At 39.0% G+C, this 17,271-nt stretch overlaps 1 protein-coding gene across 1 annotated transcript; it reads left to right on the top strand.

Moving 5' to 3' along the window:
* The first annotated feature begins 331 nt into the window (after positions 1-331).
* On the top strand, positions 332-16,490 carry LOC140238044 (cyclin-dependent kinase 2-like). The gene is made up of 7 exons (XM_072317969.1): positions 332-617; positions 4,205-4,282; positions 6,350-6,470; positions 6,958-7,128; positions 8,163-8,264; positions 8,667-8,870; positions 13,225-16,490. The coding sequence occupies exons 1-7, from the start codon at positions 502-504 to the stop codon at positions 13,330-13,332; spliced, it is 900 nt and encodes a 299-aa protein (XP_072174070.1). The 5' UTR covers positions 332-501; the 3' UTR covers positions 13,333-16,490.
* Positions 16,491-17,271: the final 781 nt, after the last annotated feature.

Below are 17,271 nucleotides of genomic sequence, written 5' to 3'. Positions count from 1 at the left end.
TAGTTGTGACTGACAAAGCTTACATTGACTACTCTCTTGTTTCTTTCAACATTATCATTTTTATCTCCTGTTAGCTGTAACTATAGGAAGGTACAATGTACTAAACTTGCGTAGGGTCTGGAAACCAGACTAGGTGGTCATGTGATTTAAAGTGCGCGAACTAGAAATGGATGGAACGTCGTCTGCATGAATCTCATCCGAGTGGTACCGCACGTATTGTATGCGCTGGGACTACCAAAGGCCCGCGCCGTTGCAGCCCACCACCTCGTACGGATCGAGTGTACGTTCGCTGTGTTGTGCTTCAACGTCTGCATGCTCGCGCCGAAAAATGACAAAGCAACCATGACGCCGACCGGCGATAGACTGGGTGTGATGTATGTGTGCATAGATATCTAGCCAGCTAAAATATAAGGCAAAGAAACTGCAGCTTATGCAGGTCAGAATCGAGTCTACTCTGTTTCGGGAAAGGTGCGAATTGGTGGGGTGATGTAATCACCGAAAATGAATAATTTTGAAAAAATTGAAAAGATTGGGGAAGGAACCTATGGTGTGGTTTACAAGGCGAAGGATTTGGCATCTGGGAAAACTGTTGCTCTCAAGAAGATACGACTGGACACGTAAGTAACCATTAACGTTAACTTAGTAGCTCCATGGTTAGACCTCCTTGTTACTTGAATGGTGTTGAAGGTGTCTAGTCTAGTCTATCTAACATTAGTACCGGTAATAATGCAATGTTATGTTACTTAACGGTTAGAGGTCGAGAGTTTCTGCTAACAAATGTGTTACTGTTAGACTCTAACACTTGGACACTTCTAACTGTTTTCATGGTTTTTCCCATTAACATATAAATTTAATTAAATTTAACTGTTAGAGCTCTGAACTGTAAATCCAAATGATATAACGTTAGGCCCCTAACGTTAACGGTTTAACGTTAGGTGTCTAACCGTTAGATTTCTAGTAACGTTAGAACCCTGTTCTATTTCTATCTTGCTTTTCTTCTCCAACTTGTAACTAAAGTTGTGTCGGAACCCTTTGTTGACTGTGACATGTGACTGTGTCGGTGAGCATGATTGATTGGATTGATCTGTGTCTATTAAATTCACACATGTTTATGTTCACAGATGTTTATTATTGATATTAAACCATGAATAAATAGACAAATCTTCTAGGGCCTATAGACCCTAACGTTAGATTATAGATAAATAATTAGATAAAATAGATCTAACGTTGGGTCTAACGTTAAATAATGCCCAACATGAGCATTATACTATTGTTAGACATGGCCGGCGCAGCCGTGGGGGCCGTGGGGGCTCGGGCCCGGGCCCCCACAGTTTTTGTGCACTACCTGGTAGAATCTATACAAAGGAATACATAGATCTAACGTTAACACTTAGATACTAAAGTAGCCTGACCAGACCGCTGTGCAAACAGCGGTCTGACATGTAGGGTTGGACCTAGGCCTACTACTAATCGACCGCCTAATGTTTATTTGCTTGATAAGAATATTTAGGCCTAACACTGAAATTCACGTAAAAAACTTGACCTACGTGATTGAGAAAATCCAGCTCTATCAAATGCCATTGTTCCCTTTTCGATTCGAAGTTTCAGTGCAAAAATATCGCCGACGAACTTGCGTTGCCTTGTTTCAGCTCCCCGCAGTAAATCGCGTTTTTAGGATCGACCGCTGATTTTGCATTGACAATGCACGTAAACCGAGTTGTATTGAACACCGTGTTGTACGAAGCTTTTTAGAAGCCTTTTAGAAACTTCCATAGACATTACATTGTGCTGTCATTACGATTCGGTGAAAATATTCATTCGAAATTTTGTCCTTGATTAAAACCATTAATGAACAGTGAATTATCGCGTTTTCCTACACCATCCTAATCTATATTCAAAGCCAATCCATTTTTATGTGCTTTGCGCGCAGAGAAGTGCGTACTAAAGTGTTCAGTGCGCGAATTATACGCGGTCGGTTTCAATAAGGGTGGTCGATATGTAGTAGGGCTACCATACTAGTGTTTTAACGTTGTAAACGACCGTCGCTTTTGACGGCAAGACCACAAAAATGTCTTATTTTGTTTGATTTTAACAGTAATACCACCCACCTATATCGTATAATTTGCTGATGGTTGAGTTGAATTTGGTGTTTTGTTGGTATCCAAACCGTATTGTTGAATTTTTCGGAGTAGATAGTGCGATGATTCACAAAATCAACGAACTACCACGAACGCTCAACCCGAGGTACCGTGGTAGCATTTTACGTACGCTCGTGCGTTTCTTGTGTTACGTAAAGCTTGTCGTCTTCTACGTACATGTATTTCCGCGCGTGCTGCTCTCATGATTTGACGTCACTTCCGCTCCGACTAGCTCATCCACTTCCGCTCCGACTAGCTACGTTGTAGTATAGGAGAGTGATTGCTATTCAATAACACGCAGAAGATGAGGAGTGAAGATATACGGACACTTACAGACCTGATTTTAAGGACGGATTTCGGTGGGTTTTTGACGTAATTAAAAAAAAATACGCATACCGATTATTGAATGATTATCATAGAATACGGGGATTCCTTATATTTTAGTTTTCCACAATTAATAAAGATATATTCATGAAGGAAACGTACACCCACTGCTGAAAATAACGTCTGCGAAGGAGTAGAGGTGCGTGTAGTTAATACTAAAGGTGTCATCACTTTAGGCCCCCACACTTTTTTTTTTACCTAGAAGTGCGTAAGTGGCACTAAAATAGAAATAGATAGGGATCTTGAAGTAGATCTATGGCGGCGGTAAGGTTATGTTTTTTCTCTGAAGACTTTTTTTTTCTTTTTTGCTTGTCAGCTGAAGAAACCCGGAAGTGGCTGGATAGAGATGAGCTGAGGACCTTTTTTTTTTTTTTTGCTTGTCAACTGAAGAAACCCGGAAGTGGACAGGGAGAAGAGATGAGCCTTTTTTTTTTTTTTTTTTTTGTTAGCTCATGAAACCCGGAAGTGGGGCCCCACACTTTTGAAAACACTGCGCTGGCCTTGTTCTACTACTCGCCCTTCCAGTTCCAGTATGGGGCAGGGTAACCCAGGGGCGCTCCTTGCAATGTTAGCATTACACAGTTATACTGTTGGAACGCTTCACGTTCGGACTGGTGGCAGTTAAGGGCGATTGTTCCAAAAGAAATATTTTGGAGGGTTCTTTGAAGTTCCATTTGGCAAAATATCTGTCTAATCAAAGTGGCGTGAGCATAGTCGCGAGTTTCGAGTTAGTTCGAACTTGTCTTTTCTCCGCAGCAGATTTGTCCATATCCTCCGTTGACGTTGCTGCCGTTTGGTTGGAAATTTTACCCATGACAGTACGTACTTTCATCCACGGGTATTTCATCGTATTTTTCCTCTTGGCATCATCTGCCCAGCACAAAGCTGCCTCGCAGGAAAACCCCATCTTTTAAATTTCACTCATGAAAAAAAAAAAAAGATACCAAGCTTGATCGACTGCTTGAGCTCCTAATTGAGGTGAACACAGTGTCGCATAGATCGAATTTGCACAGCACACGTAAAAACTGAATACACTGTGTGTATGCAATATGATCCAGCACCGTACCGGAAGTACCCTTCCCAGCACATCCGGGTACTTTGAAGGGAATTTTTTGCTATCGATAGCTGATATCGCTGTATATCGGCTATATGCGATATGCCGAAAATACGTGTTTTCCTCAGACTGCACCAACGTTTTCTACTGACACTGCTGCATTCATGCAATTCACATACATTTGTATAATTTGGTTCCCCCCCCCCCCTTACCCTTACTGTGCTCTGTTAGACAATTGACATGCACAGTAATTGACATGCACAGTATTGTAGTGCTTTCATTGCTGATTGGCATGAGATGTCCGGAAATTGATTGCCAATGAGTGCAGATTACCTTATCCCCCAATTTCTGACTGTGTTTCCATGGCCTTCTGTTGGGCTGTGACAGACTGCTGTACCTGAGTGGGCTTGCTACAAGGTGAAGTTTTGGTTGATTATGGAATGCCGATGAAAAAGCTTGGCAAGTTAAAAGCCAAGTGTTCGGGCATGTAGTATAAGGTATGAGTATAAGGTATACATAGCAAGGTCTTGTTCAGATTATGAAATGTTGTCATGTACATGAAAGTTGCATGTTCTACAGTTATAATGTTTTATTCTAAAATTTTATTTTTCTATTGTCTTCAACACAGGGAAGCTGAAGGCGTGCCAAGCACAGCAATACGGGAAATAGCATTGCTGAAAGAACTTGATCATGAAAACATTGTGAAGTATGTATAAACTACCACTTTGGTTTCAGTGTTTGTAAGCTTTTACCATTTGTGACCCTGCATCACAAAACCAACAAAAAGTCGCCAGATATGGATTTTTAGTTAAGGGCAGATTCTGAAAGAGCAGACTCTAAGCTTTAAAATGAGGTATAACTCAATTCAAATGGACTCTCTTAACTTATCTAGATATTGGAAAGAAAGGACACACTCTGGAAAGTGTGAACTGAGAAAACAGGCTCTGAAGTACAGGGTCTATTCAAGCACTTAACCTTTACCAAGCCATGCTAGCTGTGGGATGAATGGAATAAAAAACGGGATGTTGACCATCAGAGCAACAACAATGAAGGGATTATGAGATTAAGCTGAAATTAAACATGCTTCATTAACACATTCTGTAAATGATTAATGCCAACTTTCAATGCAGTAGCCTTATTCTTTCTAAAGTTATTGGAGTTGAAAGTGAAGAGTATGGACAGGGTTTTTAAGAAATGAATAGAGGGCTCTATGAGAAACGCCTAATCCCACTATTCCACCAAAAAGTAATCGAGAAAAACTGATGAAAACACAAGTTCCTGTTTGTTTTATGATCCCAAACTTTAACATAATGTAGAAGAAGATTTGCTCTTTCAGATAATATGAAAAACTTAAGATTAGTTATGTTGACCAAATTCACCAATTTTCAGTGCTTACACAAAATCACTGCTTGCGACTTCTTGTTCGTTTTGTGATGCATGATCACATTTAAGTGTTATGGTCCCTTATTTACTACAGTGGTCATGTGTTCGACCTGGAATGAAAGAACAGTTGTTGTGCAAGGGACCTTGCTTTCTCCATTCACTGTCATTGCACTGCTACTAGTCAACCATTGTCTAGCTGATATATCTCATGTGGAGAAATTATAAGTTTTAATTTATCATATCGATGCCTGTGTGTCTATGCCACGGCAAGAATAGTGCAGCATTTCTCACTTTCAGGTTGTCCATCTGTATGTGTTGCCATCAGGTCGAAAATTTTGCAGACTCGCAAATGAGAGATTGAGCAGGATTTTATTGTGATGGTCTGCAATGTATGTTATGATTCTTTTACTGTAATTCTGTTTTTGTTCAATTAATGAGAAAGAAGACAAAAAGATGGTCTAAGATGAGAAAATTATGAGGCAAGATATTGCAAAAAAACAAAAAAAAAATGGAAGCAAAAGCAAAGTTTCAAAGTTTGTACTCACAAAGTCATCGAATGTGGAACAAAGGCTGTAGTTTGAAGAGACATGTTCCAGCTTTATGATTTGAGTCAGTTATGTACATAGTTCAATCAGGTTCATTTTTTATCTACCAAAGAAACCTTGGTTATATACCAAATGGAACTTTGAAGATGTGACCTGTCAACCAGAAACTCATGACTCAGATATTGCACATGAGTTTACTGTCCATTTGCCCTTTTGCATGAAATTCCGTAAAAATTCCATTTTTTCTGTTATTGATGACAGAAAATATTTTTCCCCAAAATTGAAGGAATCTTAAAAAAAAATAAATAAATAAATAAAATCTTCGCTACAACCAGAAGTGATAGAGCTAAGTCAATACTATGCTACATTGATAGCTGTTGTTTCAAGTTTATTGCAGATCCAGGGGTGTCCTCCGTGGACCTCCTCAAAATTAGGCCTAAATTGTACATTTTCATCTTCTTCTTGAGAACGCATGGTCAAATTTGTCACAAAACCCAGTGCGTTATCACAAGGATGACAATTTAACGTAACGCGAGGACCACAAAACCCCTTTGTTTTTACATCCATTATTATGTCTCTTTTTCTTTTCTTTTTTCAAACTGCCTAATCAAATTTTCTAAACATACAGTGTACTTTGCAGGTATTTTTACTAGTGTGATAGAATATGCAAATGGACACCATGCCCCAAGGGAAGCCCTCAAAGCTGCCCTACCCCCCCCCCCCCTCCAGTTTGCAATGTTCTCAGGTAGTAATCTGCAATAATGCATGAATGGTGAACTTGCGATACTTGGGTCAGCGTGAGACCCCGGGTCCCTTGTTATATTTTATCTCATTATTATTTGCAGATTACTTGATGTCGTGCACAGTGACAAGAAACTTTATCTCGTCTTTGAGTTCATGAACCAAGACCTCAAGAAGTACATGGATGTTGCCCCACCATCTGGCTTGCCAACTGGCCTTGTAAAGGTACCATAAGACTAGTTTCTTCAGGCTATACCTTTATTGACATGCATTTCAGATGAGAAATAAATCATAATAATGCATGTTTTGCAGCTGCCTTTTTGCCCTGATTTTTTCACTGATTCAGATAAAACTAGAAATGTGGCTGTGCTTATGTCAGTATTGTCATCATTCAGAAATTGCATTGAAGTGAGTAATATTAATTGTTAAATGTATGTTTTTGTGTATCACTCATTTTTCAATGCATACTCGATGTTTGTACCAAGACTTGTACATATTCAGTGTGATATTCAGTGTAGGATCAAATGATAAAAAGTCATGCATATGAGCATCAGCTTTGGATTATGATCCTTATTTCAATTTGCATTGTGCTTGATTGGTAGATCGTTGTCATGGGTATGACTTAAGCCATGGTAATATTCAAAGCAAAGTTTGATGTTAAAGTCTAAACTGCAAACGTGAGGAAGTCACTGGATTTTCACTTTCATTTCAGAGTTACCTTCAACAACTTCTTCGGGGAATTGCATTCTGTCATGTACATCGTGTTCTGCACAGAGATCTAAAGCCACAAAACCTGCTCATTGATGTAGAGGGACGTATCAAACTGGCTGACTTTGGTCTGGCTCGAGCGTTCGGAGTTCCAGTTAGAACATACACACACGAAGTATATCTTCACCTTTCATTGAATTTTACTTGATTGATTGATAGATTGATCCACAGCATTTGTATAGTGCCAAATGTCTGTTGTAGAAACATTCAAAGGCGCAGACTCCTCTGAGAGAGTTAGCAATTAAATGCCTGGTGAAAATTTTGAGTTTTTAGTGAGGCTTTGAAGTGATCCAGTTTGTCAATTTCACAGAGAAAAGATAGGAGGGAGTTCCATAAGTGAGGAGCGATAGAGGAAAATGCCCGGTCTCTGTATCCCTTGAGATGTGTAATGGGCATCTACTTTAGAGTTACAATGTATGCCTCTGTCCTGAAGGATGCAGGATCCACTATGTTTTCAAGTTTTCATTTTCCCTTCACCCCAAAGCATCTTATTGCAATACAAGAAAAGAGACTAGATGGATTTTCTATGTCATTACCTTGGTCCAGGTATGCTACATGAGATGTACATACAGATATAATAATTATAGTTGTAGATATTGGGAAAAATCTTGTGTGGTCGAAGGTCTTTGTCTAAAATCAAACTTTTAAGCTGTAACTCTATCTAGGATTGTTAAATGGTAATATGACTAGGTAGGAAAGTTAGAAATGAGCAGAGAATAATTCCCATGATAAATTCGTGACGAAGAGTCAAAGATTATTTTACTATGGAATGGAAGAAAAGTCATTTCCAATCATTCAGCTAGAAATGTTCAGTGATGGTAGACTTGGTTCCAATAAATTGACAAAATTACAATTTTCTTCTTGTGCTTGGCATTAATAGAACATGTCAGCAAAGTTTGAGGAAAATCAGACAATCCATTCAAAAGGTATGAATTTTAAAGCCTCAGTGCCACCATCGCGTGAAGAGGAGAGTATAACAGTTTGTAGAGGTCAAAAGGTGAATGAATGTGCATTGAAAACACTATAATCACGAATTGTGATATGCAGGTTTTACTGAACATGTTTGTGTTGTCTATTTCAGATTGCCAAGATTAAAGCTAATTCTGTATGTACTTTATAATAAATGCTCTTTCCCCCTTTTCTTGGTAGGTTGTGACCTTGTGGTACAGAGCACCAGAGATCTTGCTTGGTTGCAGGTACTACTCAACAGCAGTGGACATATGGAGTCTTGGTTGCATTTTTGTTGAGATGGTAAGTTTTTGTGTACCAGACAAAGTATTAACATCAGTCAGTCGCTGTCTTGCGAGTAGATACAGAGGCTGGTATTTCCTAACATCTCCAAACTCTATGTAACTGTTTGAAGAAACAATCTCTCCTGCATCATTCTTTCACTGTTGAGCCAACATTGGCCTGATGGCCAAAAAGACATTGGGCTAATACACTGGCACCATTTTATTGAACCAATGTTTGGCCAACATGGTATTTCTATCTTGGTAATATGCCACATTTACAATAGTGCCCCCATCTCCATTCGTCGGTCTCGAGCTGCTGCTGCATGTCAGTGTCATATGCAAGGCTCTTGTAGGACATATATCATGTTTTATTACATGATATTTTCTCTTGTGTTCTTGGTTTGTACCAATCATGCTAAAGATCACAAGGAGAGCCCTGTTTCCAGGTGATTCTGAGATAGACCAGCTCTTCAGGATATTCCGCACCCTGGGCACACCTGATGAGAAACTCTGGCCTGGTGTCACCAAGCTGCCTGACTACAAGACCAGCTTCCCTAGATGGACACCACAAGACCTCAACAAGATAGTGCCAATGCTGAACAAGGATGGAAAGGAGCTTCTGAAGGTAACTGATGTTTCAGGTTGTTGTTGTTTTTTTTGCCTCTGCCATGAAGTGGTGCCGGAGGCATTATGTTTTCGGGTTGTCCGTCCGTCCTTCCGTCCGTCCTTCCGTCCGTCCGTCCGTAATCAAATTTTGTGGACAGTGTAACTAAAAAACCCTTTAAGGTATCCTAATGAAACTTGGCATGTATGTGTATGAGGGGATGAAGTTGTGCCTATCAACTTTTGGGTGCACATGCTCAAGGTCAAAGGTCAAATGCTTTAAATTTCACTATTTCCCCCATATCTATGTAATTCCTGAAGATATTGTCTTGAAACGTAGTGTATACAAGTACTACCCAATTAAGATTCTCTGGTCAAGAGTTTCGGGTCATGAGGTCAAAGGTCAAGTGAAAATGTTAAAATTTCACTTTTTTCTCCATATCTTGGAAATGGTTCAAGGTATCTTCATGGAACATAGTATACATATGACCCGCTACAACAAAAGGATCCTAAAGTCGCTGACGGCTGAGGTGAGAAAATCGCGTTTGAAGTCACATCATTAAAGTTGGTTGAAACAATCGGATTTCTGTTTTTGGCATAATTTTGTGGTCTAATGTTTTGTCTATCATCTGCCGAAATTTCGAAGTTAAATGATCAAAGGAAAAGCAAGAAATCAGCATTTTTCTGGGTCATGATTTTCCGACTTAACATAACGTAACGTAACGTAACAGAAACGTGTCCGAAGATTTGGATTTAGCACTGCAGCTAGACTCCACCCCTAGCAACGAGGGAGTGATCTTATTGGTCCGAGCGTGGCATCTGGATTACTGATTGGTCGTGTGTAGACCGCTGGCGCTAAGCTTGAATGAACATCGCGGAGGTCGCTAGGAGCATGCCTTCTATTGTCAAGCGGTGAAAACGGTCTCGCCTCACCTTGATCATGATAGCGTCAGAAGGAAAACTTTGAAGGCGTTTTTCTCGAAACTCACTGATTTCCTCAACTACTTGACATGTGCTAATAAAATCATCGATAACTCCGCAACCTAGTACTTTTATGAGTTGTGCTATATATGAAATTAAAGTAGAAGAGTAAGGGAATAATGTCATGCCATTTTCAGAAAATTGTCCTTCCCTGACTTTCGGATCCTTTTGTTGTAGCGGGTCACATATGCATGTACTGACTGGCAGTGATTATCTAGGGATTTGGGGGTCATTGGGTCAAAGGTCAGGGGTCAAAGGCCAAGGTCAAAGATCAAGTGAAAGTGTTTCTTCCTTTATCTTGGAAGTGGCTCAAGTTATCTTGAAACTTAGTACATATTTATGCATGTTCTGCCTGACAGTGATTCTCATGAATTTTAGGGTCATAGGGTCAAAGGTCAAGAGTCAAAGGCCATGAGAAAATGGTAACAATTTACTATTCAATACAGAAATTGCACTTTTTCTCCATAATTTGAAAATTACTCAATGCATAAACTTATAAAAGGGTCAAAGTCAAGTAAAAGTCCTCAAATCCCCAAATACATGCTCTCCCATTTGTCCAATTAAACCTACATTGTAGGTCAAGGAAGGTGAATATTCAACACGTTGTGACAAACATGTCATTTTTGTCGAGCCCATCGGAGGTGAGGGGAGACTACCTGGTAAGGGATTCTATCCGTCGTCCATCGACAAAAACTTCAATAACTCTTTACTCTGGGCTTCAATTGCAATCAAACTTCGAGGGAAGAGGGGTCATGCAAAGTTTCACATTTTAACATATATGAAGGTCACCTCAAGGTCAAAACTCACAGGTAGGGGTCAATGAACTTTAGGGCCCAATGTTAAGTTTTTATGGCGCGTTTTTATTATGGGTCATAACTTTTGATCCATAACTCCATTTGTGACCAAACTTGGATGGTAGATGTCCCTTGGGAAGTGGATGATCACCACAAGGTCAAAGGTCACAAGCAGGGGTCAACAAACCTTTAGAGCCCAATGTTAAGTTTTTATGGCACATTTCTATTATGGGTCATAACTTTTGATACATAACTCCATTTGTGACCAAACTTGGATGGTAGATGTCCCTTGGGGAGTTTACTAGCGGCACGCATAGCGGCACAAGGAGAAGGTAAAAATTTGACTTTTTCATGCACACAGTTTCGGGCAGCCGTGGATGCCCGTTGGAAATTCAAATAGAACGGGGCGATAATGAGATGCAAATTGGGGTGCTCCACCGCGCCTGAGTGGATGGTCACCACAAGGTCAAAGGTCACAGGCAGGGGTCAACGAATTTTAAGGACCCAATGTTCACTTTTTATGGCACGTTTCTTTTTTGCCATAAATTTTTACCCTTTTATATCTCATTTTATCTGTTATATCTCTTTTTTTAATCTGTTATATCCCATGGGCGAGACACATTATAGCACTTGCCTTGTAATATTTTGCCAGTTATGTGAAACTGTCATCACACATTGTCCACATGTACTATACACCTATTAGGAGAATCATGCATTATGGCGGAGGCATACCAGTCGCCATAGCGACATTTCTAGTTTCCATGATTTTTTTTGATTTTTTTATTTTTATTTTTTGGTGCCTCTGCCATAAGTTTTGCAGGAGGCATTATGTCTTTGGGTTGTCCCTCCATCTGTAATCAATTTTATGGACAGTGTAACTTATACCGCATTCACATTGGTCAGTAGATTTAACCCGTGACTGATATGAGCCGGTGTTCCGCATCGGTGTAGCATCAGTCGAGGCTAAATTGTCTTCACATTGCGCTCACTGTCTTGCACAAGTTGCACACCAGTGTGTTCACATTGAAGCGGGTTAACACTGCCCGAAAGCATGTGTAAGGGCAGCATTAAAGCTGATCGTTCTTCCATTTATTTACATTGCGTGCATGTGCACAGCTGTTAATGTTATTTTTTTACCTTATCGACCTTAAGGAAAATGTAATTTAACTTTAAATGTGATAAAATAAATACATATAATGATTAGAAGTATGGATAATATCATGGAGGTAGAAAAGCTCTCTTTTCTACCTCCATGATAATATGAATAAATATGTAAAAGAAATGAAAATATTTTGTAAATTGAAAACTCTGCTTTGTTTTTAAATTGGCAATTTTTGCGATTCAACCTCTCCGAACATTTGTGTGCGCCTCTTGTGGGCCTGCACAGTGGTAGCCGTCTCGTATCAGCACCGCACTGACTCCGCAGTCAAGCCTAGTCGGCAGGATTAGTTTTAGACATTGTTGATGCGGTGCATTGTGCAAGTCTTCACATTGACATCGGTGTCGCACCAGTCGCGTACAAGTCGAGCACTCACTGCGAAGTCGCATGGCCAATATGAATGCGGTGTAAGGCACTGTTTGAGGTATTCGAATGAAACATGGCTTATAAATGCATGTGTGGATAAAGCTGTGTCTATAACTTGTGGGCACACATGCTGAAAGTCAAAGCTCAAGGTCAAATACTATTTTTTTTTTAAGTATTTGTAGTATTTCCCCATATCTCTGCTATGCCTGAAGGTATTTTCATGAAATTTTGTAGATGTATGTATTACCAGGTAAAGATTCTCTAGAGAAAGTTTTATACCATGGCATCAAAGGTCAAGTGAAACTGCTAAAATTACACTATTTAATGGTGAAATTACACTATTTTCTCCATACAGAGATGTACCTTAGAAATGACTTTCATACATACACATTGATTCTGTAGGGGAAAAAAAATTAGGCCATGAGATCAAAGATCAAGAGGAAATGCTATTTCCTCACTATTTTCGTCCACATTTGAAAATAGTTCAAAGTGTTGTCATGAAAATTTGTGTATACAGATAGTGATTATATATATGCCAGTCATATAAAACCATTGCTTCACATTGGCAAGATTTTCTGTAGACCTGTTTGGAGAATAGTGCAAAATAGTGGAGGCATACCACTTGCCATATTGACATTTTTATTTTGTTATTTCTGCAAGAATACTCGTCTGACTTTCCTGTCAAGTTTCCTGTTTTGGTGGTTATCCATATCACTTCTTGCAATGTAGGCATGTAACCTCATTATAGCAGAATGTATGAGAGTGTGTGGACACGAGAGTCTGTATATAATGAGGTACATTAGCTGGACCCAATGATCTTGTCGTTCCAGGGTACCCCTGTATGTCTAGGCCATGTCCTAGCATTGTCATTTTAGAACACCTATCAATTTCTTTATGGCACTTGTTTCAATGTCAGTCTGTATTCATCTTGTTCTTGAAATGCAGAGTATGGCAGTATAGGTTTAAGTTACATTCTAGTTTGTAGAGTGGTTCCTCATGTGTGATGGGGTAATTGTTAATAGCCCCAATTCTGCCCTTGTTAATGATCGTCTTTCCTGCTATTCATCCCGATCTAGATGATGCTTTGTTATGAGCCTGACAAGAGAGTATCTGCCAGGAGTGCCCTGGCTCATCCGTACTTCAAGGATGCAAAGCTTGTGCCACCTCCTCACCTTCCAACATGACAGTCACACAGGTTCACCAGAGTCCTATATCATTACCCAGGAAAAGAGCCTTATTTATTTATAGCATAGCATACCAATGAGTTACGTTGACTTTCAAGTGTTATGTGCACCAATGATACAGAATGTGGCAGTAACAAATGTTATTATTAAACATGTCCTTCAAATGCAAGTTCTGTTTCAATGACTCATCTTCACAGTGAATCTTGACTGATCATTATTACTGCTCTTAATTTCCACACTGGAGGTGTGTATCAGTAGTCTGAGCAATTTTTGTTTATTGTTTTAGCTTTGACATATCTACCACACACATTCAGATTATGAGAATGGAATGTTGTAGGTATGAGTGAAATTCACAATTTCAGCTTGCTCTCCCTTTCGTGGCCTTAAGAAATGCATTACACATTTGTGATGAAAGATGCATACCACGTTTAGACAATGATGTGTACTTTACACAATGGAAATATCCATATCCTTGAAAAGGGGTCTTAATTTTAATCCAAATACTGCTGTAACAGTGACCCTTGAATTGACTTCTCATATTTCACATGAAGTCAATTCCTGTGAGCCCTTCTGCCAATTTATAGCTCCCTTTGTTGGCCTGTGGTGTGTGCACACATATGTATACTAATACAGACCTTGTAATTGTCAGTGCAGCATGTTCTTTACTCATTGTTTGTATGGCTGTTCCTTTATGCATCACAAATTTGCGCTTTTGTCAGTAATAACTTTGGCCATATTCAATGTTTTATCAAGTATAGGATAGAGTTCCTTTATTTGGATTCATGTGTTGTGTTATGCACTCCTTACATTTGGGTCTATTCATATTGTTGTCAAATATACTATACTGAAAAGTAATTCTTGCATGGCATCAAATTATGGTCTATACATAACTGCCCTGAAAAGTTTGCAGGACCTTCAACAGTTAACTAATGTTGAATTATGGACTTTGGGCTATTTTGATCTCAGGAGAACCCTAAAAGGCAGAACAAAATCAATAAATGGCAACCCACTGACTTGGCCATACTGTATAGTCTTCCTGTAACAGTGCTATGAGTGACTTTGTTATTTGTACTCGACTACACGTAGCTCATTGCAAAGGGGAGAAAAGTGAATGAATGAAAGTCATTTATGTCACTTTTGCATAGAAAAGTGGGTGATACATAAATTGCACATCCGAAGTGTCCATTTTGACCAGATATAATTAAGTGGAAATAAGGAGGTATTGTGAGAGATATCATATTTTGGCATTTCACAAGTGGCCTTTGTACATACCTGTGCAGCCCATTGGCCCGAATTCATGGAGGTGGTTTAAATTTAAACCATGGTTTATGCAAATTTCTTCTGTGTAATTACAATTGACAGATTGCGTACGGCAACAGATGTCTAGTAACAAACACGTGTTGATATTTGCATGTCAAAGGTACGCCTATTTCACACTTATTGTAGTCTATGATCTACATTTAAACCACCTTCGTGACTTTGGGCCATTGAGTGTCAGTGGTCCTTCAGCACACATAGCTTCCAACACTGTAATCCACATTGAAACAATGGAGGAAGCCTTTTTAGAACTCTCTGATTTCATAACTAGAGTCTGTTATGAAATCTCCAGCTCAACTTTCATTTTTCTGAAATCATTCATCTTACAGAGTTATTGATATTTCGCCTAAGAAGGCATTTACTCACAATACCTTAATTTTTTTTCAAGTTTCTTGTGTAACAACCCCCCCCCCAAAAAAAAAAAGCTCAACAAAAAACAAACAAATCAAAACCAAACCAAACCAAACAAAGCCCTCCAAGTACATATCTCTGACTGTATTTCTTTATTTCCAACATTTGTGCAGACTCGTATGATGACACCAGAATGTAATTTTGTTCATCACCCATAACATGCAATTGCAAGTGCAACAGTAAGTGCATAAGACTAATTGCATTTTGTGTTTTTGCAGTCACACAGTGAAAACTGTCATGGTCTGCATTGCCTTCTTTGTTTATTTTTTGATAGATGCATAGTTCAGAAAAAGATCAATTTACTTTGCAAAGTTTCATACAGAATTTCATATTCATGTGTTTTATCATATATGTGTTTTCATATTTCTGTTTGTCAAAATTTGCTGTTTGAACTACATACAATGTATATGATGGAAAAAACAAAGAAGTTCATGATGAAATATTTTTCCCCAGGTGCCAGGCCCATTATGTATAATATGTGATGTACAAGATGACAATGCTAGATATTACATGTAATCTTGGCAGAATTGGTTTTTTAACCTCACAGGAGCTGAAAACCTACCCAGACTGATACTTGGCCTCTGGTAAATATTGCTTTTGCTCCGAACATGAACAACAGGTGTTCTAGTCCAAGTAGCTACTCTATGTAGATGCATTGTCTCATGAGGTGTGTGGCTTTTGCTCTTGACTGTGATATACTTCTCTGTGATAAGGAGTAAAAAAGGACATCAAGAAATATAAATTTTTACTTCACATGAATTGACCCTCTGTCAGTGAGATATTTTAAGATAAAGTTTAAAACTTGATGATTGTGTCATGTGCACAAACCTTTGATATACATGTATCACAAAGAAAGAAGCTTCTTCAATGTTGACAGATACAATATAGACATGGTTCACCGTGCATAGTCCATGATTATGACTTTAATACGTTCAGAAGTTTTAACTAAAGACTAGTTCATAGCCAGATGTAACAGTCGTAGAAAGGCTTGCTGTGTGTAAATGAGGGCTAGGAAATTACCAACTCTTATCACCATACGTACTGAATATGCCAATCAGTGAAGGTCTTTAGACTGACACTGTTAGTGTGTAAATTGTTTAAATATCCATTTTAGTATAAACGCATGTTTACACATGCACATGTTAAAGTGTCCACTGATATAATATTGATGTACATGATCATATGCCAAGCAAGTCTTTCTTGGTCAAATTGCCATATGTTTGGATGATTTTGACAGATTTTGTTTTTCTTTGTATAACTCTTACACATCCAAATTTCACTTTTCAATATGTGTGATGTACTTTCTGTAAGTACAATGTGTATGATTATTTCTTTATACTTGACAATGTTGTGCAGAGCAGTGTGTCTGAAAGATAGCAAATTTCAGACTGATAATTTGTTTGAAAATAAAATGTTGGTGTAGATATGAATTACAGGGAGTTATTTTGCATTTGTATTGTAGATGTCTGAGGAGTATACTCGGGCAGGTATCTATGGGAAATGTGTGTTGTAGCAAACTCAGTCCGTCCTCGATGGGTTAAACAGGAGATTCTCCTGCCTGGACCCCTTGCAAACTGGAGACTCTGATTGCGCAAACATGTGTACACACGTGTGACATCTCTTGTGGCCATGGTGTGGAAGTTCTAGGGTTGTTACTGGATAACAGTACCATTGGTAATGTTATCCAGTAGTAAGTAATGTTAGAATGAATAATCAACTAGTTGCCTATAAAGAAAATCAGAGGCCATAAGGTCACCATTTTCTATCCGTAGATTTCATTGGGGTACACCTAGTGACGTTGATTGCAACCTATGTGCAGAAACGGGAAAAGGTCAATCCGTGTTCAGTGGTCAAGATCAATGAACTTGATGAAAATGTAAAGTGAAATTTTTACTACTACACGTACGGAACTCGCTCCAATATTATGCCCCACTTTCATGTCTTATTTTTATGCCTCCGCCACGAAGTGGTGCCGGAGGCATTATGTTTTCGGGTTGTCCGTCCGTCCGTACGTACGTCCGTACGTACGTCCGTACGTACGTCCGCTTTCGTTTACGCGATAACTTGAGTAATATTTACTGGAATTTTACCAAACTTGGTCCAAGTATGAAGTATGATGGGGCAACGATTTGATAAGATTTTGGGTGAAAACAGCTAAAGGTCAAAGGTCAAGGTCAAATCATGAAATTGTATCCGTTTACGCGATAACTC

This window comes from Diadema setosum, chromosome 14 (genome assembly GCF_964275005.1).
Source record: "Diadema setosum chromosome 14, eeDiaSeto1, whole genome shotgun sequence".
NCBI classification, from domain to species: Eukaryota; Metazoa; Echinodermata; class Echinoidea; order Diadematoida; family Diadematidae; genus Diadema; species Diadema setosum.
Note: the sequence above shows the minus strand (reverse complement) of the source record. Positions and strands in the feature narration are given on the sequence as shown.

Bases quoted from the DNA above. Each gene is read 5' to 3' on its own strand.
- LOC140238044 (XM_072317969.1), top strand. From the start codon at position 502: ATGAATAATTTTGAAAAAATTGAAAAGATTGGGGAAGGAACCTATGGT. The intron at 6,471-6,957 runs GTACCATAAGAC...CTTTCATTTCAG, and splicing joins TGCCAACTGGCCTTGTAAAG to AGTTACCTTCAACAACTTCT. The intron at 8,871-13,224 runs GTAACTGATGTT...ATCCCGATCTAG, and splicing joins ATGGAAAGGAGCTTCTGAAG to ATGATGCTTTGTTATGAGCC.